This window comes from Sturnus vulgaris, chromosome 16 (genome assembly GCF_052056855.1).
Source record: "Sturnus vulgaris isolate bStuVul1 chromosome 16, bStuVul1.hap1, whole genome shotgun sequence".
NCBI classification, from domain to species: Eukaryota; Metazoa; Chordata; class Aves; order Passeriformes; family Sturnidae; genus Sturnus; species Sturnus vulgaris.
The window spans coordinates 8,820,166-8,845,674 of NC_142258.1; the positions used below are offsets into that span (position 1 = coordinate 8,820,166).

At 42.3% G+C, this 25,509-nt stretch overlaps 1 protein-coding gene across 4 annotated transcripts in view; it reads left to right on the forward strand.

Moving 5' to 3' along the window:
- Positions 1 to 164: 164 nt before the first annotated feature.
- Positions 165 to 25,509, forward strand: part of MYH11 (myosin heavy chain 11) — a 55,209-nt gene continuing 29,864 nt past the window's right edge. For all 4 annotated transcript variants that reach the window (XM_014895225.2, XM_088174421.1, XM_014895207.2 and 1 more), the window contains exons 1-5: positions 165 to 281; positions 6,657 to 7,015; positions 11,348 to 11,504; positions 18,204 to 18,231; positions 24,548 to 24,650. In XM_014895225.2, coding sequence (XP_014750711.1) covers positions 6,674 to 7,015; positions 11,348 to 11,504; positions 18,204 to 18,231; positions 24,548 to 24,650 — 630 coding nt within the window. In that variant the 5' untranslated portion in view covers positions 165 to 281; positions 6,657 to 6,673. The remainder of the gene's footprint in view (positions 282 to 6,656; positions 7,016 to 11,347; positions 11,505 to 18,203; positions 18,232 to 24,547; positions 24,651 to 25,509) is intronic.

The following is a 25,509-nucleotide window of genomic DNA, read 5'->3' on the forward strand; positions in this document are numbered from 1 at the left end:
TTTTTGAAAGCCAGAACCAGCCTGCTTCCCCTAAAAAGTGGCTCGGGGCAGGGGCTACAGCCCTGGGTTAGGCCCAGCTGGGAACCAGGTCCTCGGCTCAGGCTGTGCTTTTTAAGCCAGGTACCAAAAGGATTTTCCAGCAGGACGTGGTTTCCAGGGCCCCTCCCCACTGCCAAGATTCTCCTCCTCTATATAGGGAGGCTGCAGAGGCAGCAAGGACTTGGGCTGTCCCGGCTGGTGGCTGTATCTCCAACTCACTCTGCTCCCCAAATTGGACACCTGTAAGTACCAGGGGGGCAAGGTCCCTGCTGGGGACAGGGCTGGGGGTCACACACTGTGGGATGGGGACTCTGGCACGTTAACTCTTACTCTGCTCTGCAAACACCTTCAGAGCATTAACCTGGAGATGGGCACAGACCTGTCAGACTGTTGATCCTGCTTTCTGTGTTACTGGTTGGGTTCTGCTTAAAATGCACGGAGACTGTGCATGCCTGACAGTGGGGACAGATGTTCTAGCCTGCTTCTAGTCACTGCTAACCCTGCCATTGCTGGTCGAGCCCAGCAGACACTGCTGCAGGGAAGGAGCCGAGCTCTGAGCTGGCAGCAATGCCAACACAAGGTGCAGGGCAGGGCAGGTGGTCACAGGTACCTGCTGCACACAACCATCACTCGTGCATTTGGGAATGAAAAACCTGAGCTGCTGATCTCCTGTAAGACTCCTAACCTCTCAGTCCTGATAAAGGACTGCTGAAAGAAAGAGCAACTAGATAAAATAATCAGTTCATCAGTAACTTGTTCTTTAAACAGGAAAAATGCTTAAAAATTAGAAGAAGGAGTGGAACCACTTTTACATAAATGCCCCAGCATTGCATATATATATATATATATATATATATATATATATATATATATGTTTTTAGTATTTGTCTGGGGACAAATTTGAAGCAAAACTAATCTGACAATTTACTGAAATACAGTAATTTCAAAGATGACATGCTTTTTTTTTTTTTTAATGGAAAGTAAAGCAACAAACTTCTAAGAAAATCCCGTAAGTAAATTAAGACGACAGTAGATGGCAGTGCAGAAAGCAGCTTCAGCACCATCCCAGAGGTTCATGGGTTTCTTCTACCTGTATGTGTGCCTGTCTGTGTCTGTGTGCATGCACACCTATAAAAATGTTGATATTTATGTGAAAGGCGTATATGTTTCCATAATTAAGAAGCATCACGAGATATTTTCAATATAAGAGAAATCAGAAGGCTTGTCATGATCTAATACATACATTAGTAAAACCTTTTCTAAAACACACTTGTTGAGAAACAAGCCCACTCGTCCTTCACTGCCAGCCCTGCCCTGACAGGCAGTTTGCAGCAGGGTTGTCTGGATGGACCGACGTGCTGAGCCCCCCCACTCAGGCAGGGGTTGAACTGAGGAACCTCCGGGAGCAAAGCTCTGATTAAATTGTCACTTCAGTTTAGTGCCCGATTCTGCCCTGGCCATGTTCACTTGGATGTAAACAATGAATTTTATTATCTCATTTGCAATTGACACACTAGTCCCTAAAAGGTATTTGTTTTGAATTTGTTATCATTACATTTTTGCGGAACAGCGAGTATTGAGCAGAACATCTCCATAAAAGGCAGCGTGGGGATGTATGCAGAGATCCCAATGCTTTGGAAATCACAGAGGCTTATTAGTTGAAAATCTGATGGCTTTTAAGTATGTTAATTTTAGGAGAAGCCAAGAGCTAGAGACAACTTTCCAACTTGTACAAGGTCCAGTTAAATTATGGATTATTTGTGAATTATAATCAATAAACAGAATTTTATTTAGTTAATAGAATGACACCTACAAGAATTTGAAATAGCTGGTATTTTCCAGATAAAGGGAATCTATCCCTTTTTTTCTTTCTTTTCCGATTTTTACAGTTTATAACACTGGCAATAACTGGGGTCAATTTCTTTTGAAAATTAGAAAACGAATCAAGTGCTTAGTCAGAGTTATGTAGTGACTCACATTAACAAAGGTGAGAAGACTTTATTATAAATTGAGGCACTTACAGACAATTTGATTGAAGTATATGGATAATGCATTACCAAAAAAAGGTGAAAGGCCAAGAGGGATTGATATCAGTGCTCATAATAAAGCTGTCAATGCTGGGGAATTCCAGTTCCCAATGAAGGTCACAAGATTAGGATTCACCCCTAGATTATCTTTTGATTATCTTTTTTTCCAGGCGGTGCTCAGTTGGATGATGCAGTTGAGTACTGGAAAAGTAAAAGATAGGAAACTGGAAAGATCCTAGTCAAGAATTACTGTAGCCCAAGAAATGCAGTTTGAGTCAAGAGCAGGTTACTGCTACACTCTGCCATCAAAAACTACTCATGACAGCAGGACTTGGTTTTTGAAAATAATTGCTTAAAAGTTCCTTTGTTACACTAATTATTCCCTGTACAGATGTGATAAGGCTTTATAATGACATGCACGTCCTGCAGAGGAAGGGAGAAGTGTCTTTTATCTTTTCCTCAAGAGAAAAGCAGTCCCTCCGAGCTCTGACTCAGAAGGCAATTCTGCGTGGCCAATAACCTTTTAATTAAAGTACACTTCCTGGGAATATTTATATTTCATCCTTGAAATAATATACTCAGGATAAACTAGTTATAAAGACAGCATTCAGCTTCTGTCATTAACATGAAAAGGGAAAAGACAGTGAAGATTGGCCAGATATCTCCATAGTGGGACAGCAGACTGAGAAACAGAGTGAGCTGTAGAAGGATCCATGCATGTTTGCATGTTAGACAAGTACAATAAATGGATCAGGTTAGGTGTAATTTGGCACAATTCTAAGGCAAGAAACTTCATATCAATAGTATTTTTGTGATTGCTTTTCCTCCTCCCATCCTGAGGATAATTCACCTCTGGGTATAAAGTGTATATTCTTGTACATGATTTGGGCTTAATGGATGAGAACCTCCTACCACCTCTTGCACATGGAGAGGGGTCTCCATTTCTCCCAGCCAGTCCTATGGGTGAAACCCAGGAACTGGCTAAAGGGTCAATTTTGCCTTCCCAGGGAATGTTCTCAGCAGGCAGTAAGGAGTCTTTCCCCCTGGCCCATTTCCCCAGTACCAATCACATACTGCCCTGTGCAGTGCAGTCTTGATCAGAGATGGACCAGAAGCTGTAGTGCCAATCTTTAATCAGAAAGCTTCAGCATCTCATTAACAGCTCATTAGTCCTCACTAGGACAAATTTAGTTCAGTTTGTGAAGCTTATATTTTTTCCCATCCATTCAAATGGAAGACCTTCCTTTATAATGAACATGAATAGTGCACATTAATAAATAAATTCAGTTGTTAATAGCCATTAATCCACACTTCATAACTGCATTTCCTTTTTTACTGCAGTAATAGTCAGAAGCTGCTGAAACCTTATCCTTAGATTCCAGAGGTTCACTCATGAAAAGTTATTTTCACATAAACCCATGTTTTCTCCTCATTGTGTTTCCAAGGAGTTCTGGGATCCAGCTCACACTGTCCATCCACTAGTTCTTGTAGGGGATCTATTCTTACCATATTCAAACTAATCCTAATGTTTGGATCTAGGGAATAAGAACCTGTATTTCCAAGTTCTACAGTTCATTCCACCTTTTATACCTTCCAAATGGATCTTGATTTGAAAAAGATTGAATTTAAAACTTTCTGCACCTTGCTTTGTACATACAGGAAGAACTGGAGAATGTAGTCAAATACAGACAGACCAGCTCTCAGTTTTGTGCTAGAATCTGTGGAAGATGTTTTTGACTTAGCACGTAACAAAGAAAGGAACTTTTCCTTGGTCCTTGTGCAAGAGAACAGGCAAATCTCTGCAATGTCCCACTGTGACATGTTTTTTAACAGACCAACAGTTTTAGCTGGGGTGGGGTTTTTGAGGTGGAGGGTCAGGATGATTTGGCAGTTTGATTTCCATCATCATTGTCTGTGGGCAGCCTCAGAATAGCAGGATTTGACCCCATGAAGCTCAGCTCTGCAGTTCAGTCTCACTTTTGGTGCTTCTGACAGCAGTACCTAATTCCTATTGACATAAAAGTGCTGTCACCTGGCATTTGGCCACAGGCAGCACTATCCAACCTTTCTGATGCTCCAGCATGGCCACATAGCTATCCTGTGGGCAAGGCATGGGCTGAAATCCCTGTCTCCACAGCAGTTCCTCCCTGCTGCTGGGGCAGTGGGGTGGAGAGTGTGCCTTGCCTGCAGCCACACCAGTGGGAGAGGCCAGGGAGCTCCTGCTGCTCCCTGAGCCCCGTGCCCTGGGAGCACTGCTTCCATGGATCCCTGTGCAGGGGCAGTGATTCCATGGCTCCCTGGGATGGGGCAGTGATTCCATGGCTCCCTGGGATGGGGCAGTGATTCCATGGATCCCTGTGCAGGGGCAGTGATTCCATGAATCTCTGGGATGGGGCAGTGATTCCATGGTTCCTCTGGGATGGGGCAGTGATTCCATGGCTCCCTGTGCAGGGGCAGTGATTCCATGAATCTCTGGGATGGGGCAGTGATTCCATGGTTCCTCTGGGATGGGGCAGTGATTCCATGGCTCCCCTGGGATGGGGCAGTGATTCCATGAATCTCTGGGATGGGGCAGTGATTCCATGGCTCCCTGGGATGGGGCAGTGATTCCATGGCTCCCTGTGCAGGGGCAGTGATTCCATGGCTGCCTGGGATGGGGCAGTGATTCCATGGCTCCCTGGGATGGGGCAGTGATTCCATGGCTCCCTGGGATGGGGCAGTGATTCCATGACTCCCTGGGATGGGGCAGTGATTCCATGGCTCCCCTGGGATGGGGCAGTGATTCCATGGATCCCTGGGATGGGGCAGTGATTCCATGGATCCCTGTGCAGGGGCAGTGATTCCATGGCTCCCTGTGCAGCAGCTTCCCCTGCAGCCGCCAGCTGGAGAGCTGAGCTGCAGAAAATACCATCTCCATTATTGGAACTGTGCAGCTCTACCAGCCCTCTTGGCAGCCAGGGAGAATTTTCTGCCTTAATCCACACAGAGGTCAAATAGTTTCCTCTTGCTCTCTTCCAAGAATCTCCTGGGAGCGAGCAGAGGGCCACATCCTACAGATGCTCCCTCACAGAGCCTGGGCAGTGGGAGCACTGCTCAGGGGCCAGTGCCAGTGCACAGGATGTCACTCACACATTGAATGTTTATGGATTATCTGGGCAAATTTTCCTCTTTGGGATTTCCAGTCAAGGCTCTAGAACAAGCACATTTAGATGCCTTTTTTTTTTATTTTTTTTTTATTTTAAAGACAAAACAGTTGTCGAGGGAGTTTAAAGAGCTGAGGCATCTAATTTCCACTGGATTTCAGTGGGTTATCATCTAACCTTCTTAGGCACCTCTAAAAATCTTAGTTTTGTTTTTAAGCTTTATGTCATCTTCTGCATGATCCATATTTCCTTCTCAGACCCCTCAGAAAATGTGGCCTTGCAAAAAATCCTTAATCTGTGGGAAGGCTTCAGGGACAAATATTTGAAAAGCAAGCTCTGATACTCGCAGAGCACAGGGTGTCCATTTGGGTACATACCACAGAGCTTGGTCTTTACAAATACTGTCCTGCTTTTGGGTTGATTGCTGACATCTTTAGCAGTCAGTCAAGCTCCCTCCAGATTCATGCTTGTTTGGATGTAAATATTAAATTCATTCTCAATAAGGAAACGAAACAGCCTCTGTCTCCCAGAGATGTTTTTCTTGGGCACACACTCTTTGTAGCTCCTCCCCAGCTCTCCTCTCTCTCCACTGCACAGCAGGTTTCCCAGCCAGCACACTCTTCCTGCCCTGGAGCAAACCACAAATCCTCTGTGTACTCAGTGGCCAGAGCAGGAGAGCAGCTGCCTCCTGTCTCAGCACGGTGCAGAGCAGCCTGCACTCTCCCCTGGCTCTCACCTATGGGGCATATACATCCAGCTGCTTTATCCCTGTGACTCATGACACAGAGGCATCATCCTTCCAGTCTGAGCATCATGGTTCAGAGTATCTTTTAGCTGAGGCAATCTCCAGCCTTATTTCATTTCTTGTCTCTCTCATTTGATAGACGTTTTCCCTTCATTAATGATCAGCTCCTACTGTCTGACCCATGAGGAGGGGCTAACTCTAAATTACTCCTCCTTCACCAGCAGTATTGAAGTTTTTTCCTGCTTTTTCTGTTGACCTTATCTTAATCTTATTCTTCTCCAAATGAGATGGTATTAAGTGATTGGAAATAGTCCTTTGCAAGAAAGGTTCATTTCTGTCCTTGCTCGAATACAGCCTGGGAACCATTCTTCTACTATTTATTTCATTATTGCACTGATATTTCACTATGCACCCAACAGCATTTGGGTGATGGGAAATTCTGTATTTGTCTAAATTCAATTAACTTTGTGGTGGGCAAGAGCTGAGGCTGCAGGAAGGTGCTCAGCTGGTGCTCCTGGTGCAGTTCTGACAGTCTCATTGCACAGGCATAAAGTATCCACATGGAAATGTCAGCTATGACACAGGACCTGTAGTGCTTTGGACCTACTGCAGGGCAGATTTGACAAATGTGTTTTGTCTGGAATGTCTCCACATTTGCCTTCCTTTATCCCTTTAAAGCAGAATATTTTGCTTCCTCAACAGGTGTCTGCTGAGTCAAAATGGCTCAAAAACCTCTCAGCGATGATGAGAAATTCCTCTTTGTGGACAAAAACTTCATCAACAACCCACTTGCTCAGGCTGACTGGTCAGCAAAAAAACTGGTTTGGATTCCATCAGAGAAACATGGATTTGAAGCAGCAAGTATCAAGGAAGAGAAAGGGGATGAGGTGGTAGTTGAACTGGCAGAAAATGGAAAGAAAGTGACACTGAGCAAGGATGACATCCAGAAGATGAACCCTCCCAAGTTCTCCAAAGTGGAGGACATGGCAGAGCTGACTTGCCTCAATGAAGCTTCTGTGCTGCACAATCTGAGGGAGAGATACTTCTCAGGTCTAATTTATGTGAGTAGACCCAAACTCAGGCAGAGCATTTCCTGTTGCATGTGCCCATGGCTCACTGGCAGCGAGGGCATCCCAGGCACTGTCTGGGATACTGGCCTTGTGTAACACTGCCATGCAAGTACTAACCCCAGCAATGCCATCCTAACACAAACAGGTCTTAAATTCACTTCATTCCCCATGAGTCTCCTGCTTCTTTGATAATTTCACCTTTACTTGTCTAAATTAAAACATATGAAGGTTTCTTCCACAAAATTTACGGATTCCGAAAGTACTCTGATAGGTGACCAAAATCTGAGTGCTGTTGTTGGGGGCAAAAAATGAGAGGGACTTTTAAATTAATTCAATGTAAGCCTAAACAATTTTCCAGTAACTTGTAAAAAGGGCATACAGAAAAGGGAAATGATGCAGTTTTTCTCAGGCAAAACTCCCACTGAAAGGCAGCTGAAAAGTTCTGGTTTGGTGGTGCTGGAGTTAAACCTTATGTGTGGATAAAGGGACAAACCCACTGGAATTCAGGCAAGAGTACTTGCAGGTACCAGTGTGTAACAGAAGCAAAGTCATGCATCCACTAAACCTTTTTGTCCCTCAAGATGATCAAGTTACAGATCAGACAAACCTGGACAAATTATAATTTCTCTATGTTCGTGTGAGTTATATTCTCATGAGTCACGTAAGTAAAGGTTATTCTTTCAGTCCTCACAAGTACATTAACACAAGAATATTTTGACATGGATAACCCTGTAATCTACCCACATCAACAGTTAGCAAACAGCACAGTAGGAAAGCCCAAAACTTTTACAAGGAATTTAGCTGTTATCTTTGATTTTACATGAAGGATCCCTCTGCTGTGCTGCAGAAAAGTTATCTACAGTTTCAATCTATGAAAATTTTACTGACTTACTTTTACTTTACTTACTTGTTATGTGTAACTTCAAAGAGTTAAGTTCAATATCTTTCCTTCAGGAATGTACTAAAATGCACATTATCAAGCTCCTGAAAGAAGCTAGACTTGCCATCTTCTCTTTATTTGAGTTTATTGGATTTAAAGTTTGCAGGTGAACGTGTGGACCCATGTGCCTTAATATCAGAACATGAAGCCTTAATTATTAAAATAGACTTTTTCTGAAAGTGTTCTGCATTGTTGCAAGAAATAAAATTAGTAGAACATTAGTGGAATTAAATGAGGGACTGGGTATTTCTTTGTTGTTCTCAGCAATGCTCTGCATAGCTGTTCCAAGGTTTCCATTATGTTTACTTTATGGAATTTTCACTTTCTACAGAAAGAGGAAATTAATTTCCAAGAATGGATAATGCTATTAGAAATCAAAGAGTTTTTCACGGAGGCAAAAATGGAAGTGCACCTGAAATTAAGTTTTCTTTCTCAAGAGACTAGATTTTAAGATGGTAAGAGTTTCAAAGACATTAATTTGACTTGTGCAACAAGTTATTTGTATTTTCAGTTAGCAAAACCTGCTTGAAACTGCCCAGCTTCACACAGTGCTGCCCTACGAGATGCTGTCATACCTTTTTTAAAAACAGAGGGGGCCTCTAAAGAGAATTTGAGTCTCACCCACCATCTCCTTGTGTTGCCTAATTTGCATCCCTTGGAGTCCCACACATTCAACACCTCAACATTTTTCTCTCCAGAGCATCACTGACGCAAATGGGGATTCCCAAATCTGCTAAAGAAAAATAATCAATCCAGCTGGAAAAAGAAATCATCTCCCACTTGCATTTACATCAAATATTAATAAATAAAAAGTTTCAGTGCAGAAATTTACAGGGTGACTGCACACTGAAGAAACACCCTGGCCTCTTACTTCATCATAGATAATTAAGATAGAAGGGCAAGAAGAAACATGAGCCACTAACTCATGTTTCACATTGCTCAGAACAAGAAGAATCTGCTTTATCCACACACAAATTACATCAAAAATTATTATATAAGCATGAAAAACACAGCAATGCAACTTCAGTGGATTTGAGAGAAGAATCAAATTGCTTGTGGTATTCATAGGCACTACTTGTTCAGTCTTCATTTTACAGTGAAAAATGTTCTCTTTGGTACATAAAGCTAAATATGCATAATGGAACTGAGTTGGGCTCTTCTGCCCAAACCTAGATATTTACAATGCAGATGTGTATTTGTGCCAGTCTCTTGTAAAAACCCAGCAGCAGCAGCTGTCTGAGGGATGCACAAGCTCAGCACACCCATGAAGCATCCCTAAGATATTTCAGATTATTTCAGATTATGTTCCAGACCCTCTGGGAGAGATTCAGCCCCTCTCTAGACAGGCTGTGCCCCAGGGACAAGGATTTAAGGCATGGAAGCTTCAGTGCCCCCACTTTCAATCACACACTTGGCCATGCCAGAACATCATCTGTATTAATCTAACTTCCCTAAATCCTTGCAAAGCAGACACCTGGAGCTATGATCAGCCAAAATAAGAGGGCTTCATTAAATTTCCTGAGGTGACAGGATCGTGTTACTCACAGCCCCGTTAGAAATGAGGATTCCTGAATGTCATCAGCTCCAGCTTTTGCTCTGCCTTAATAGGCTGCTTCTTGTGCCTCAAAATTAGCTCTTTAAAGGTGTGTGCTAAGTGTGCAAACAGCCCTGCATGTGGCAAGTCAGGAAATGCCTGAAAATGTCAGGGAAGGGAAGCCTAAATAATTTCCTTTATTTCCTCTCCTAATTTTTTTACTTGGGTGGGGATGATTAGTCAAGTTTGTACAGTAAATCTATTTATACTATTAAAAAATGTCTTGCTATCCTTTCCATAAGGGCCTTGGTGGCCATTCTAGGGTAAAACTGTCACTTTTCAAGTGTGTTATCCTGGCCACACCAAAATTCATTTTGGCATGAGCAGCACAGTGTCATTCTGACGTCCCATGTCAGTGAAAACCCAGCCCTTCCACACCGAGAGGTTCAGCCTGGGATGCTGAGAACCCGTGGGGGTTGGAGCTGGGTTTTCTTGGGCTGTGGGTGCCCACCAGCCCCCGGAGCAGCCCAGCTGTTGCTGCACAGCTGGAGCAGCAGCCCGCAGCTGGCAGAGGCTGTGCCCCGGGTGCACAATGCCATATAAAGTGCTCGGGCTGTGCCCTGGGCCCTTGCCTATTATGGTCAGGAAAGGGAAATCCCAAAGCCGGAGCCTCCCGGTGTCCCTGGGGGAGCAGGGACAGCTCCAGCCCTGCTGGGACACAGCCTGGGGGTGCCAGCTGCACCCCACAGAGCTCTCCTTCACACACAGCAACTACATCAAATCAATAATAATAATTTATTTTTTTTTAACACCAAACGAATCACTTCTGCCTATGTCAGAAGCAGCACAGTTCCATAATTTCTTTCTTTTCCCATAGGCCAGTTTAAATATCACAATACTCCTGCCATTATGATCTCATAACTTGGGTGGTTTGGTTGTTTTTATTTTGGGGGGTTAAATTTTCTTTTTAAATTCAATACCCTTTGCAAATTTCTTACCTTTAGTGACTGTGAAATATGTCTCCTCATCTATTAGCTTATGGTATTATTTCTGGTCCAGGTCAATACCTAGAATATTTAGAAATAAAGGAAAAATTTTAAAAATTTAAAAAACAAACAAACCAAAGAAATCACGGAAGAATACCAATCAGCTGGCAGCCAATATTCTTATTTCTTTATGTATATATTTTTATATTCATACCTCCATTGAATTCTAAATAAACCAGAATTTTCCTTAAGTTTCCTGCAGAAATAGTCATGCTGTGAAAGCATGGTTAGTCTCTCAAGGCATCTATTTGGAATCTGGGCAATTTAATTTAAGGACTCTAATCAATCATCAGTGTTACATGGTGTTCATAGAAGCTTTTTTTAAAAAAAGCCTTCAAACATCAATCCAAGCTTCTTACCTAGGAACTCAGCATACAAAATTTGATGCCTACCTGAGCAGATATTTATATAATAATCTGATAAGAAAATACACAAATAAAGAAATATTAATTATTGCAGTTGTTACCATACCCTTATGTGTGGTAAGGGTATGGATTATGTACTGAAAATAACTGAAGTTAAAGAGCTCAGACATGTATTAGATCATGTGTCACAGTGTTTCTACAGATTGATAAATTCACCTACTTCCCAGCAGCTCACTTATTAGAAGTAATGATTTGTGCACTTGCAAACCACCCATACACAAAGATTCAGAAAGTCTCTGCTCCATTTGTTACCCTGGGCAGAGCACAAAGAGCACTGCTCACTCAAACCCCATTGGTTCATGCAGCCCATGCCCGTGTGTCCCAGCCTGGACATGGCCTGTGATGTTAAGCCCAGCTTTTATTTGAATTCCCTTGCAGACTTACTCGGGTCTCTTCTGCGTTGTGATCAACCCCTACAAGCAGCTGCCCATCTACTCAGAGAAGATCATCGACATGTACAAGGGCAAGAAGAGGCACGAGATGCCACCACACATCTATGCCATTGCTGACACGGCCTACAGGAGCATGCTGCAAGGTAGGACAGCCTGGGAGCAGCCCTGCCCTGGGGGGAGAAACACCTGGGAGCTCCTCATGGGCTGAGCATAAACACCTGGGAGCTCCCCATGGGCTGGGCATAAACACCTGGGAGCTCCTCATGGGACACCTGGGAGCTCCCCATGGGTTGCTGCAAACACCTGGGAGCTCCTCGTGGGCTGCTGCAAACACCCTGCCAGCAAAGAGCTCTCACAGAGAGCAGGACTGCCTTTCTAGAAGTTTCAGAGGAATTCTTTGGCAGGAACAGCAGTCCACAAACGCTGTGACTCAAAAAGGAAAAACAATCCTTTCACCCATCTGTGTCGAGGCATGTGGGAAGGTTTCAAAGTCACGCAAATAGTTTTGGCAAATACGGGCATGGAAAATGCTCCCTCTCCACTAGTGGAGACTATTCCAAAGTTAGCTGTGAGCGCTGCTGGATCTGTCAGCATTGCTGCTCTCTCCCCCCAGCAAAGCAGATTCAAACAGTGTTTTGGGGCTACTTCCCCTACAGCCTCATGTTTTGAACCCTGAGTTGAGATGTGCTCTGTTTTCCAGCAGGGATGGCATGAGCAGTGGTAAAGTATTCAGGCCCCAAGGGGTGCAAACAAACCCCCAAAATTCACAATGCTCTCCTCCTCCTGCAGTCACTTCTGACAGACTGAGAGAATTTTGTTGCAAGGAAAACCATCATTTAGGATGAAAAACTAAAGTGATGGATATAGGAGGCTGAAACACCTCCAGAGTATAGGGCATGACCGGGTGCCTTCTCACATCAGCCTTGGGTGCTACAGGAAACCAGGAGCTCTACAAAGCACTTTAAAGTTTACATGCCCTCATAAGGACCCTGACCCTAAGAAATTCTGACTGCCAACTGTGGCTCAGCAAGATTCAGAGGCTTGGCCCTAAAGTTTAGGGCTTCCCAGGATTAGGACTTTTTTTCTTCCTATGGCTTATATGACATTTCTTTTCTGGAACTATTTCAATTATTTTATTTAAGTGCATCTCAGAAGGCAGAGCTACAGCGCAGCAGAGGAGGACCAATAAAGCAACAAAAATATCCTGAAAACAGACCTTCCTACACACTATGTGATATAGTTATAAAAAACTTACTTGGCAGAAGGTCATCCCACTAAGCCACAGTCACATATCTGTGCTCCAGCTTCCCTCCTGAAGCCTGTGCTCTGCATCCAGCACTGTCCAGGCCCTGAAGCCATTCCTCCCTCTGATCCTTTATCTAAGCAGCAAGCCTTGAGGGGAGATCTGGAAGAAGCTCCTGGTTCCTGCAGAGCATCAGCAGTTGTGCAGGGTACTGTACTTGTCTCTAGAAATGAGGTGGGGGAAAAAAAAGAAAAGGGCTATAAGATACCTTATAGGAAAGGAAAGGAAAAAAATATATGACTGCAGCCTATGCAGAAACAGAATTGTCTTTTCCTGACAATACATGAGTTTTCTGCCTAAAGTGAAACTAGTCTCAGCACAGATGAGCCTGATCCAAGCAGCACAGGGATGTCTCCCACTCCTTCTCTCTCTGACTGTCTCCTGTTTCTCCCAGCACATTCCCCTGAGCAGTGGGAAGTCACTGGAGCTGGTTTGCCCTCACTGTGGCCATTAACTGACTTAGAACAGCATGGGTTCAGCTGTGCATCTCTGACTGGGCGCTGGAGGGAAGAGGCAGCAAGATTGCAGGCTCTTATCAATTCACTTCTTCTGGTGCTCAGAATAATTTCCTGGCCCTACTAGCTTTTGGGTAGTTACTCCTCATTATTCATGTGCCCCCACTGCAATTCTTCCAGGCAGCAGAGAGGAGGGGGAGAGCAAGTAGAAAGGAACAAGGAGGGAGTAGGTGATCAGCTGAACTTTAAGAGGATGCTCTTTCACTGCTTCCCAGCCCAACCACGCACAGCTGGCACGGCAGCCAGCAATGGAACCACCAGAGCTCCCAGCACAGGACACCCACGTTTTACTTGCACATGTCATCTTGGAGTTTCTCCATCTCTGAAGAGGGCCCCAGCTGCCTTTAAAGCTGTGCTTTTGTTTGTAAAAACCTACTCGTGTTTTGTGCATAAAACTAAACCAACCCTCAAAATAACTCTGGTTATTCAGCCAAAATTCTGTTCACGTTGGAGTGGTGAAAGTGGGCGTCAACACGGTTCTGTGTGAGCACACAACACATATAGGCACTGAGAGCTACAGGGGGGGTGTGAGCAGATTTCCAAATGGATTATAAACAAAAGTTCTTACTCATAAACATGGATCAGAGCACTAAATGTTTTCCCTGTGAAAAGTCAGTACTGCTCCTTATCTGGAAACTTGCATAGTTTGTGCTTGCCAAAGTAAAATATGTCTTAGATTCATGAGGCTGAGGAATTATATTCTGGCATTTCATGACCAGGGCCACTTGGCCCAGAGCAAGCAGCTTGTTCAGATGTCTCAGGGATCCTTTATCTCTTGGTGAACCAAGCCTCTGTGTCTGCAGATCCCTGTCCTACTGCGGGTTCATCAGCTGGGAATCACAGCCCTCCACATTCTCACCCTCCCCTGTGTTGGCACAAACCTCCAGCAGAAAACAAGAGCTGTGCACACTGCATTCCTCCTCTGCTTCAGAGACTTACTTGGTTAATGTATTGATGTTTAACTCCCATCAAAGCTGTTCTGAGAAAAACAGCCACAGCTAGCAGCAATCAGATAATCAGACTTTCTTCCAAATATGCAGAAAAGCCGACATCTCACAGATCACAGGAATTATCAAAGATGTTGGCTGGGCAAAGATAAAATTTCCACTTGTTTCTAGTGGTTGTGAGCACCTAAAACCCTTTTGCAAATCACAGTCATGCTGTCTCATGCTCAGCCAGGAGTGCTGGGTGTCTTGTTGAATCTGCTGATTACCATGTCACTAAAGCAGTTTCATCATTGCCCAGGCACAGCTGTGGATGCTCATTTCCAGCCAGAATGATACTCTCAAAGACTGAGAATTCTACAAAAGCATTTGTGTGTGCGTGTCCCCAGGAGTTACCACAGTGAGCTGAGCCCTCCTGGCTGTGTTTAGAGACAGCTATAGATGATTACTGCTGCACTTGGAGACTGAAATCATGAAACATTTCCCCCTGCTCCTGCACCCTCTGCTCTCTCCTGTGTTTGGGATGAAGCAGCTCCATGCAGAGGGTCGATCCCCATCCCAACTCTTGCACTGCCAGCAGGATTCTTCATGCAGCCATGGTGCAAATCTGCTCCAGGTGAAAGCCATCCCTGGTTCCTGCTGTGCTGAAGTGGGGCCCCCCTGGTGGGGCACAGTGAGGTCTGTGAATGTCACAGCAGCAAGGAGGAGGCAGTGCAGGCCAGGGAAGAGGAGCCAGAGGTGGGTGGGTGACCCTTCCTGCAGCACTGCCAGCTTCCAGTGATGGTGAAGCTGAGACAGTGAGGAGGAGTAATTCTGCTGCCTTCTGTCATCTTCCCTGCAGAAACAAAAAATAAGTGATAGACAACACAAACGTGAAAAGTTATGTTATGTAGAAGTAGCAACAAAGTTTTTGTGTGGTTGGTTAAGCCTTTATTAAGTTTTCTGGCAGTAAATCATCATGGAGAAGATATATTACAGCTTTCTGCAGATTCAAGGGGATTATTTTCTGTGGAGCCACTTTTATGCTAGCTTGAGTTAAAAATGGAAAAACAAACAACCTGGTTGTTACTTGGAGGTATGGGAGGGAAACACAGTTCCCAAGGTCTTAGAAAAGGAGGCTGCTGTGAGAAGCCATCTGTTTACTGTGTCCTCAGCAGCACTGTACAGAAATGTCCCCTTTAGGCAGTGCAGTTATTAACAAATGTAAAGAAGCAGTAAGTGAGTGGGGGAACATGGCTTTTTTTCCTTTTATGGTAAAGCTGCCAACTTGCTGCTTCATTGTGATAAACCATCTGATTTTGTTTGTGATTAAGCAGAGCTAACTGGTCTATCAAGAACAGAGGGGCAAAAATCCTTACAGGCAAACTAGAGGTGTTTGGTGAAAAAAGTAAGCAGATTCCAGAAAGAAAAAAACCAACTCTGCTGCATGTTTAGGAAGGCTGGTGAGGTTTATAATGTCAGTGTAGGTCTCTATTATACACTGAGGAGAAAATTTAAAAAAAAATGTTTAAGCATCTAATATAGACATATGGGAGGTGGATGATACTCCTCCAGGTAGGGTCAAATTTTCTTAAAAGGTATTAGCCAAAAAGATATCAGAATCTATAAGACCTATTTTGTTGCTTTTTAAGCCCCAGGAATTCTATTTAAGGGGTTTTATTTATACAACTCTTTCTCTTCTGATAGATGTAACCACATAAATTTGCAATCTCACAAAACAGGGCACAGTCTTTGCTATATAGAATGAAACATTCCAGAACAGAAATAGGATTAATCAAATGGGAGAGCCTTTGGAAGTAAGACCAGTATCTGCAGCTCAGGTCATAGCAGAATAGGGCTGGACTTCTGATACATTTCACCCTTAGAGCTGCAGTTAGAACTGATGGAGCAGTCAGAGTAACATCTGGAATTCTCCCTCCGTGAGTGTGCACAGCACAGTTTGCCAGCGTGAGGTTTCTCCCGTGATTAACCTCTCCCCGAGGACAATCTCTGCAATCTCTGACCTTCCTAATCCTTCCTGTGCTCTTACATATCCCCAGGCTGCCCCTTCACAGGCACTCACACACCCCCCGTGCTGGGCCAGGCTGTGAGACACCTTTGGGAGTCTTTGCCCACTGAGGAGCAAAAGAAGGGCAGCAATGGGCAGCAAAGAGTAGTGAGAAAATACTTGGCTTGCAGAGCAGCTTTTTCTAATGTTCCCTGAGCTCAGAAATTCCACTGGCAACTCAGTATCTAGAGTCACTCTTATTTTCTTTATAGTATTTATGGGTTAGTGATGCAATATCAATATATGCCCATGGTTTCTATTTACACAACAATGTATTTTTAGCAAAATTTCTTCCATGCTCTCAATTTTAACTTAAAAGAAAGCCTAACTGATACCCTAGAGTGAAAAAAAACCATGGCTCACAGCTCCTCTCCTCCCAAATGTTTATGTGGAAGAGTCCTGCAGTGCTGATTGCTGACAAATGCCCCCAATAAAAATGAGGAATGAATAATTTTGTACCAATTTACCAAACAAAGCAGCTGAGTGACACCATTTGTTGTGTGGTGATCAATAAAGCAGTTAATGTTATAGCTGTTGAGGAACTGGGAGTAAAACAGTTGTTTAATATCAATCCAAGCCATTGCAGAATCCTCTAATGCTTTTCCTAGGCTGGCTGTGGGCCAGGCAGCACTTACAACCTGAATGCTTAATAAATTGGTTTAAATAGGTTTAAATTATCTCATTGTATTTGTGACATGCAGGGTCAGCAATAGGGGTGAGCAACCAGGCAGGTATTCCTGCAATCACCCCACACACTGAGCAAAAGCAGCTCTGAGCAAAGGCTGGTGCTGGCTCTGCTTTGGATAAACAATGCCAAACCACACAGGAGCACTGGATTCTGCCTAATTATCTGCCTCAAGTCTCAGATGTGTAAACTAAGCACACTTTTCAAAAATGTATTTGACCTGCATGGGAATTATTTTCCTAAGTCAGAAGATCGTTTTACAGTGTGTAAAGGCAAACTGACAGTCTCAGTCAGAGAAGGGCAAACTTCAGTGTTGGGGCTGCTTGCTCAAGGCCTTGTTTAAGTCTTCCTCCAGTAGTTCCAGGGCTGGAAACACCACACGTCTCTGGGAAACTTGCCCCGATGTTTGACAAGAGAAGGAAACAGTTGTACTTCAGAATGGATCACAGCAAACTTACTCATCGTGCCTTTTGGCAGAAAAATCTCTGTAAAAGTCTTGAAGGTAGAGAGAAACCCTGACTCCAAATGAATAAGCAGGGAGGATTGTTGCAAGGACAGGCCATGGAGATGGGATGCAATCCTGACCCTTCCTGCAGCATTACAGAACACTGGACACTGCTGTGCTGAAACCTCTCACATGCCTCATAGCAGAAATGGAAACTTTGGTCCTGTTTTTATAAATCTTCATCCAAAATGTGTTTGATGGTCTGTTCATAGTAAAAAACGTGAAGAATACTTACATACTTGTTGACGTGATCTTGTATAATCTGAAGTATCTTGTTTTATCTTATTCTTTGGAAGACCTCCCAAAGAAATTCCTTGTCCTCTTGATAAAAGTTGTCTCTCAGTCTGAAATGAAATCCAGGCTAAATTGTTCAGGTATTTGAACTGCTTTGCCTTCAAAAGTCAAAGCTTTGCCTGACCAGCTTAAAACATTTTCTTGTTGATGCCTTATCTGTCCAGACTTTGTTTCGAGTGGGCTGCTGGCCATAGTTCATAAGCACAGTAAAAACTTGAGTTTCAGGTTTGAAATTTTGTTATAATCTTCTTACAGAGAGCCTGATCTTTTCTGCTGTCCTCATTACAGTTCATCTCTAATGGAATTTACAAAAAATATTTTTGACCTCTTAACCTTTTGTTCATTTTTTGTACAAAATAGTTCGATTAGAGATGGTTATTTAAATTCAAGGGTAAATTAAATAAGATGTGAACCCAGTACTTTTTACTAATCATGGTCAGCCAAGTTTTGGAAGGTTTAGGCTATTCAATGTAAATCCTTATAAATGTAAGTTCTTCTGTCAGAAAAGTAATTTTCCCTAATTAATGGATTCTTTTTCTTTATTCACAGATAGAGAAGACCAGTCTATCCTGTGCACGTAAGTAAACTCATCTATTTTAGTATATCCCAATGTCACAACATCTTTATTCAAAATTGATTCAGATTCTGACAGAATGGATACATTCTCCTCACCTTCAGTAAGCCTGAACTCCAGTCCCAAACCTACTTCAGTAGATAGACCTGTTCATAAGATAAAGAGCAGGTATCAGTGTCACAGGAAGTCTTTAATGCATAAAATATTTCTTTAAATTGACTTTCTGAACTTAGAAATTTAACAGTTTGCAGTGAACAACTGGGGAGTGTGGTTATTACCACAAAAAATCCCACTGGTTTGTCATTCCTGCCTGTTTTGAAAAATCACTCAAAATGTTGAACTGGACAAGGATCTCCTGCTTAACCCTCAGCTTTAATTCTTTCCATACTTCTCTTGCTTATTAGTTGGTTTTATTTGCTTGAATGCCACCAAGAATGCTTTTGACAAAATTTTGTCTTTGTTACATTAGGCATTTTCCAGTTTTCCTGATAAAAGATCAGATTTGATTCTATGTAAATGCTAATACATTGACAGAGCTGGCATGTGTATTATTCATAGCAGTTTCATGCAGTGATGCTGTAATCTGTCAGGTTTAGGTTATCTCAGAAAATGTTGCTACTGACTGAATATATATTTACCCTCAAAAAAGCACTGCTACTGATCACCAGCCATAACATTACTTTTGACTGCCTCTGCTGACTGGAAAAAAATTATCATCAAATAAAAATTGTACTCTATGTCTGCTACCATGAGCTCTACTCTCTGTTACAGCAAGACTTCAGTATTTGTAAGTATACCAATAAAAATCTGCCCCCAAATGTATTAATGCCAAAAAGAAAACTAGAATTCCTGCAATGATGAAGTAAAAATTGACCATCACATTCTTCCCAGGATGAAACATGTCATGGTTATGAAGACTAATTTACAATATGCATTTCCTCCTTCTATTTCTGTACTTTAGTTTATTTTTCCACTAGTAAATCTTCTTTTAACTTTGGAACATTAGTACTTTCAAGAAAGGGAGTTTCTTTTGCAAATCTATGCTTTTTTGTTCATGAAAATCCATTAAAGGATCCACTTCTTGCAGCTACCATTTATTGAAATTACCCGTCCATCTTGCTGGAAACCTAAAGTGTTTCACACCAATAATACATAGAACAGAGAAAATTAAATGCATTTTCCATCCAATAATATATAAAGTAGAGAGAAATTGAAAACATTTTGAGAACAGCACAGTAAGTGATTCCCCAAGATGTTTGGAATAATTGCTGTATGTTGGATGTGCATCACAACCCATAGCTTAAAACAGTCCTCACATGTCTTCTAAAGCAAAAAAGATTGGCCAAGCTAAAACCAGTGGGCACAACTTTAACCACTACTGGTTTAACTTTCTTGTTGGCCTTTTTTGGCCTTTTGTGCACAAAGAAGAAAGTTTACTTGGCTTTCAGCTTGGCAGCTGTCAAGTTAAAGCACTTTGCAGTATTTTATAGAATTGTTAGAAATTATAATAAATGATCTTTTGGCCTAAAATATGTAACAATAACTGAAGACTTCATAGCATTGATCAGTCAAGATTTTTTCTTGAAATAGCTGCAGGCTTGAACTTTCCAAGGCCTGGTACCTAAATTGTAAAATAATATCTGTAAGGATTCCTGTGGAACCCTTGAAATGCTCCTGGGACACAGGCAGGGGGGCAGATCTGAGAGCTGAGCCTGATTCTGTGTTTCTGACTATAAATATACCCAGGACTTCACCCTCAGCTCATTAAACCTACCCTCATGTGGTTAAGTACTGTTTGCATTCTTTTTCAATCCCTACCCTTCGTGTGATTAACCATGGTATGTTTAAAATCTCCATCTGTCTTCAATGCTCATGGGTTCCAGTGTTTCCTCAGAATTCCCTGTCTTTCCAGATTTCATTATTTTCTCTGTATTTCATTAATAACTGCACTCATACTGCCTTTGCCCTCCTCTGTGCACAAACATCCTTTTGGCATTAGCTCTTTCCCATGGGTAGCATCCCTGATGCTGGTGTCACTCCCTACCAGTTGTTTCTGGCATTTTACAGTCAGCCTCAAAATCCCACCTCTTATCATGCACATTTACAGCACAAAAAACTTTATATCACAGCTGTGTTTACTAATATATCTGTAGTTGCATTATTGTAACATAACACAACATAGCATAACATATATAATACATACCCAACACATAATATTGCACTAAGGTATGACATATGAAATCTTGCTCTTTTATGTGTCTGAAAAAAGCTACCTTAAATGAATGAGAAAATCTAATCAAAGTTCTGAGTGTTTGGGGTATTGTGAAGTCCGTGGAAGGAAGTACTTGTGAAACACCTGCATAATTAAGTATTTTTTCATTACCTGTCTGACTTTTAAAGCATGCATTCAGTTTGAATAGCTTCTTAAAAACAGGAAAGTAGCAGGGTGGTATTTCCACTTAATTTGATATGGGAATAGACAAAACATTGAGTGGGACAATGGCCATCCTGCCCTTTTCCCCTTTTCCCCTTTTCCCCTCTCTCCCTGGGCAAACTCTCCAGAGCCTCACCCGGCCATGGGACTCCAGCCCATTTTCTTCCCTGATGTGCGTCAAGAAGCAAAATCACCCTGAACATCTCCAAACTGCAGAGCCCCGATAGTCAAAAGACTCCTCCAGGAGGGAGCTAAACTCCTCTTTCCCAGCTCAGTAAATCTCCAAGGCTGGAGCTGGCCCCTCTCCCACACTGATTTCTGCTGGAGCTCGGTGCTGACCCTGCTCCATCTCCTTTGGGAATTGTTTTGTAAGGATCAGCGGGCTGGCTTCTGAGACAGGTCTGCAGTGGGGTACAGCTGGCCTAGGACAAAGCTTTTCATTATGTTTGCACATCTCATCTTTGTCCTTGGCAGGACAAAGGCTGCCAAGCCCTAATGTGATTTAGAGCAGCGCCCTGTGCACAGGGGCTCCCCACGGTGCCAGCACAGCCAGATTAAGGGATGTGTGAACGGGCAATTCTCGTGCTTCATTGCTTCCTGAAACAAACACTGAAAATAAATTCTGCTGTTGCTTTTCCAGTGTTTCCAAAAGTGGAATTAAGCTAAGTCTCATATCATAATACTAACATGGAAAGCTTTCAAATTTTCAACAACAACAAAAGAAAATACACTTTTAAAACTAATTTTTCTCAGTTGTTCTCAAATGTACAAGAGTTCTAGTTACACCACAGGCTCAACTCCAACAGTGAGGCCAATTTGCTAGTGTCACCTTCTTTGGAAACCTACTCTAGCTGGGATAATTTTCATTTAAGGTGAAGGTAATGGCATCATGGAGAATTTTGTAGCTCAAGAGGTACAAAAACGGAGCTGAGCACTATATATGTGAGTTTATGTACTTTAAATCCTGTACTGAGGTCCTAAAACAATGTCTGGCAAGCAAGGAGGGAAGAATAAGTTTAAATTATACCCCACAATGTGAGAGTGGTATTTTTAACAGAGCTAGGTTGTCAGCCTAGTGGAGCCCTCTGCTCTGGGAAAGCCAAAGAGTTTCTTAGGAGGAAAACTTGCATAGGAAGGAGCTAAAGTACTGCAGTTGGGCTGCTCAGAAATGGGCAATGGGACTTGCTTTTGATCTGCTTTTTGCATTGGCCATCTGAGCTGGGTGCAATGAACAGCACTGGGAGTAAATGTGCTCCCTCGGGTATGGCAGGAAAAAGAATTCTCTGAAAGGCTTCAATTAAACAAATGGTCATTCTGCTTCCTAAAGATGATGATTAGAAGAGTGGTAACAGCATTTATATGGAGAGCACCTACGTGGAACATAATTAAGTCTGAGGAAAATGAGCACTGAGAAGAAAGGAGGAGATACCTCCTGGAGGAACCCCACTGTGTATGTCCATGCCAAAACCACCAGAAGATGTTTCCAGGAAAAATCCCATCTTTAAAAATTCAGCCACTGAGCTCAAGAGAACAAGTAGATTTTAAAACAGGTGGGATTTCACATTCCACCCCACAATGGAAGTTGTTTCTGCCCCCTCAGAAATTATAGTACTTCAAGGCAGATGCAGAGAAAAAAACCTGTTCTGCATGACCAATTCTGTTGCAACCCAATAGCTCTAGGAAGAATTTTGTTCACCTGTGAAATGAACTAAGATATTCACATGCTCTCCTCCTGGGTCTCCCTTGGTAAACTTCTTGCTATTTAAAGGCATTGACCTGACCTAGCCATTCCTCCTCATGAGTACATTTAAAAATACATGGCATTTCATCACTGAGGTGAAATCAGATGTCATATGGCTGGGACACATCCTTCAGAGTATGAGGGCTACTAATGTTAAATGGATACTTGTTTATCAGACCTGTCTGTTGTCATGGACGTTTATGACTGATGTGATATGTTGAAAATCAGATGTATTCATCAGCTAGAGACATTATTCTTCATTACTTAGTGACCTTGGAGACTTTTTCCTAATTAACCTAAAGCAGTTGAGGTTTCTATGTGTTTTCTATTTCATGTTGAGGAACTTTTTTTATTGTCTATTTCAAAAGGAAGTTAAAGCCCCAAAATCTGTCTGCAGAAAATAGGAAAGCCCTTAGCCTGTGCAGAAGCAAAGAGTTAAGGAGCATTACAGTAGGATGGGATAATTACAAGTAAAATGATGCCATATATGGTAATAGTCAGAGAGATTCAGGGAAAAGCCAAAAGATGGGCACTGTTGCCCTGGGAGACAGGAAATGCAATGATGATGTGATGAACTACAAATAACCCTTAATAAAATGGAATAGTTCAAAGTCCAGGGTTTGTTTGAAGAAAGTTGTTTTGGTTGTTTTTTTTTTCCAAAGAAACAAAGCTGTAAGGTAGATTTATTTGAAAAGTTTGTATGCATATGTCTTCAAATTGGTGTGCTTGGTTTGGAATTGCTCCCAGGACACTTAATTTTTATCAATAAAACATAGAAATGTTTTAGCACTGAAGCCCAGACAGAGATTAATCCAATCTCTAAACTGTGCAAATTAACCCAGTTCTTGTGAAAAGGAATCTATTAATCTCAATTATTTGTGGTTCAAACTCTAAAAGCCAGAAGAAACAGTTCTTATCATTTCATACCTCAGGCAGGAATTGTTTCTGGTTTCCTAAGGTTTATATCAATGTCATTCTGTATTGAAAGTTCTGTCCAGCACTTCTCCATATTTTTATGCCCATTTATCACTGGTCCTTTAGTAGGGAAAATTAACTCCTGTATTTCCTAATTAGGAAAAGAAGCAGAGCTGCAGTGGATTCAGCTAAACAGTTTCAGAGTCAAAAGAGCTGATAAATATCTCTTGGACTTTTGAATGTATTGTTCTTTCATCTTTTTAAAATCCATTTTATTATAGATCCGAAGCAAAAAGAGGTCCAATTTAGATAGTTGCTCTCCTCACAGCACCAGCTCAATTAAAAGAACTCATTTGTTACATCCACACCCACTTTACCACCCCTTCTGACTGCTTAGCAGGACAATATGAAAACATTTTTGTCCATATAATCATCAGAGCCAGAGGCATCTGAAAGACATAAGATGATGTAATGTAAGAATTAGAGAGGAAATTGGCTGGAAATTTCTATTGAGAAAAGACTCTGTCAATCTGTACCTTGAAAACCACTCTTTTACTTTAAGAGAGGGTTCAAGAGTTGTAAATAAACTTAACCTGGAAGTCTTCCAAGAGAGAAAAAGTTACCACTGCCGTCCTGCTTCCCAAGGGACAGTGCATGGAGCAGAGCTGGGATGCCAGTTCTGCTGGTCACACATCTCCCCACCGTGTCCTGTATTACCCAGGGAGCAGGGACACCTCAGGCAGTTCCACTCCTGGTCCCACTGAATTCAAGGAGGCAGGATCAAGCTGTTAGGCTATTTTAATGCCAGAGTTTCAGAAGAGAAAACCATTGTATTACTGCTGATGTTTTCTTTTACTGCTGTATCATATCATAGTTAATGTTGTATTTTTTGACCTTGAAGTGTAAGCAGACTCCCTGCCAACTCCACTTCTCATAAGTGTTCAGATGCTGCCAAAGCAAGATGAACTGCTGTTCAAAAATGCATCATGTTTTAGAATTCCCTTAAATGGCCCAATGTCCACTCAAAATACTACCAGAACAGAGATATAACTCTGATAATGCATTCTTTCTAGGCTGAAGTCAGGTGGATTTGGGAGGGGGTGTTCTTGGGTAAATAAGAACTGAGCTGGGCAATTTCCAGTCCTGTTTTTATACACTATGTACATCTCCATGGCAGAAGGACTCCACTGGTTACATACTTTTTTTTGTTTTATTTTCTTTCCCTTCAGAGGTGAATCTGGTGCTGGCAAGACAGAAAATACCAAAAAGGTCATTCAGTACCTGGCTGTGGTTGCTTCATCACATAAGGGCAAAAAGGACACCAGTGTCACTGTAAGTGAGCTCTCGCACCCCCACTGTCCCCAGGCTGTACTGAGCTGCCTCTGCTCATCAGGGACTGGGCTTGTCAAACACTTGGCTTATTAGGAGTACACAATTACATCACAGCTCTGTGTTTATGGAAGAAAAAAAAATTGTTTGACACCATCTTAGGCATCAAATCAGAATGTACTTAGAGAGAATAGAAATATTCATAGCTTTCCATAGGCAAAGCACCTATTTATATCCCAGCATGAAGGCCTGGAAGTCTGCAAGGGCTCGAGTCCTTGTTTTACCCTTGACCTCTGGCAACTGAGAAGTTTGGGAAAGCCTGTAACTAACACATTGTCCAACTGCATCACAAAAATATATACCAGCATTTAAACTCCCAAAGTTTTGATTGGATTTGTTAGCAAATTTTCTTACTAACTAGCAAAAAGTCCCAGTATAAAACTTGGGGGTTTTTTTACTGCTCTGTCAGAGGTAACAATTTTGAAAGGCACAACTTTTGCTATGTGCTTTGTTCCTTCAGAATATGTAATAGTCTTGCCTGAGAGACTAAAGTTCATTTTCTTACTCTGAGCCATATACCTGCCTAGTTCCTGGAGATCATTACCATGGCTGAGGCTCTCAGCTGTCTTTGCTCTTCTCAATGATACAACTCCAGCTTCTACATCATTTCCACTTTCGAATGTAACTCAAAACTTCTGCAAAACAATGAAGCAATTCACTTGTATGACAAAACAGGTTTAATTCAGGAAGACATTTTATTGTGTCTCAAATACAAGATTGGGTACCAGATAAGTAATCAGTAGGGAAGTGGGAAATAAAGTAAGAATCTCATGACCAGCCCTGTGCTGGGTCTCACAGCTGC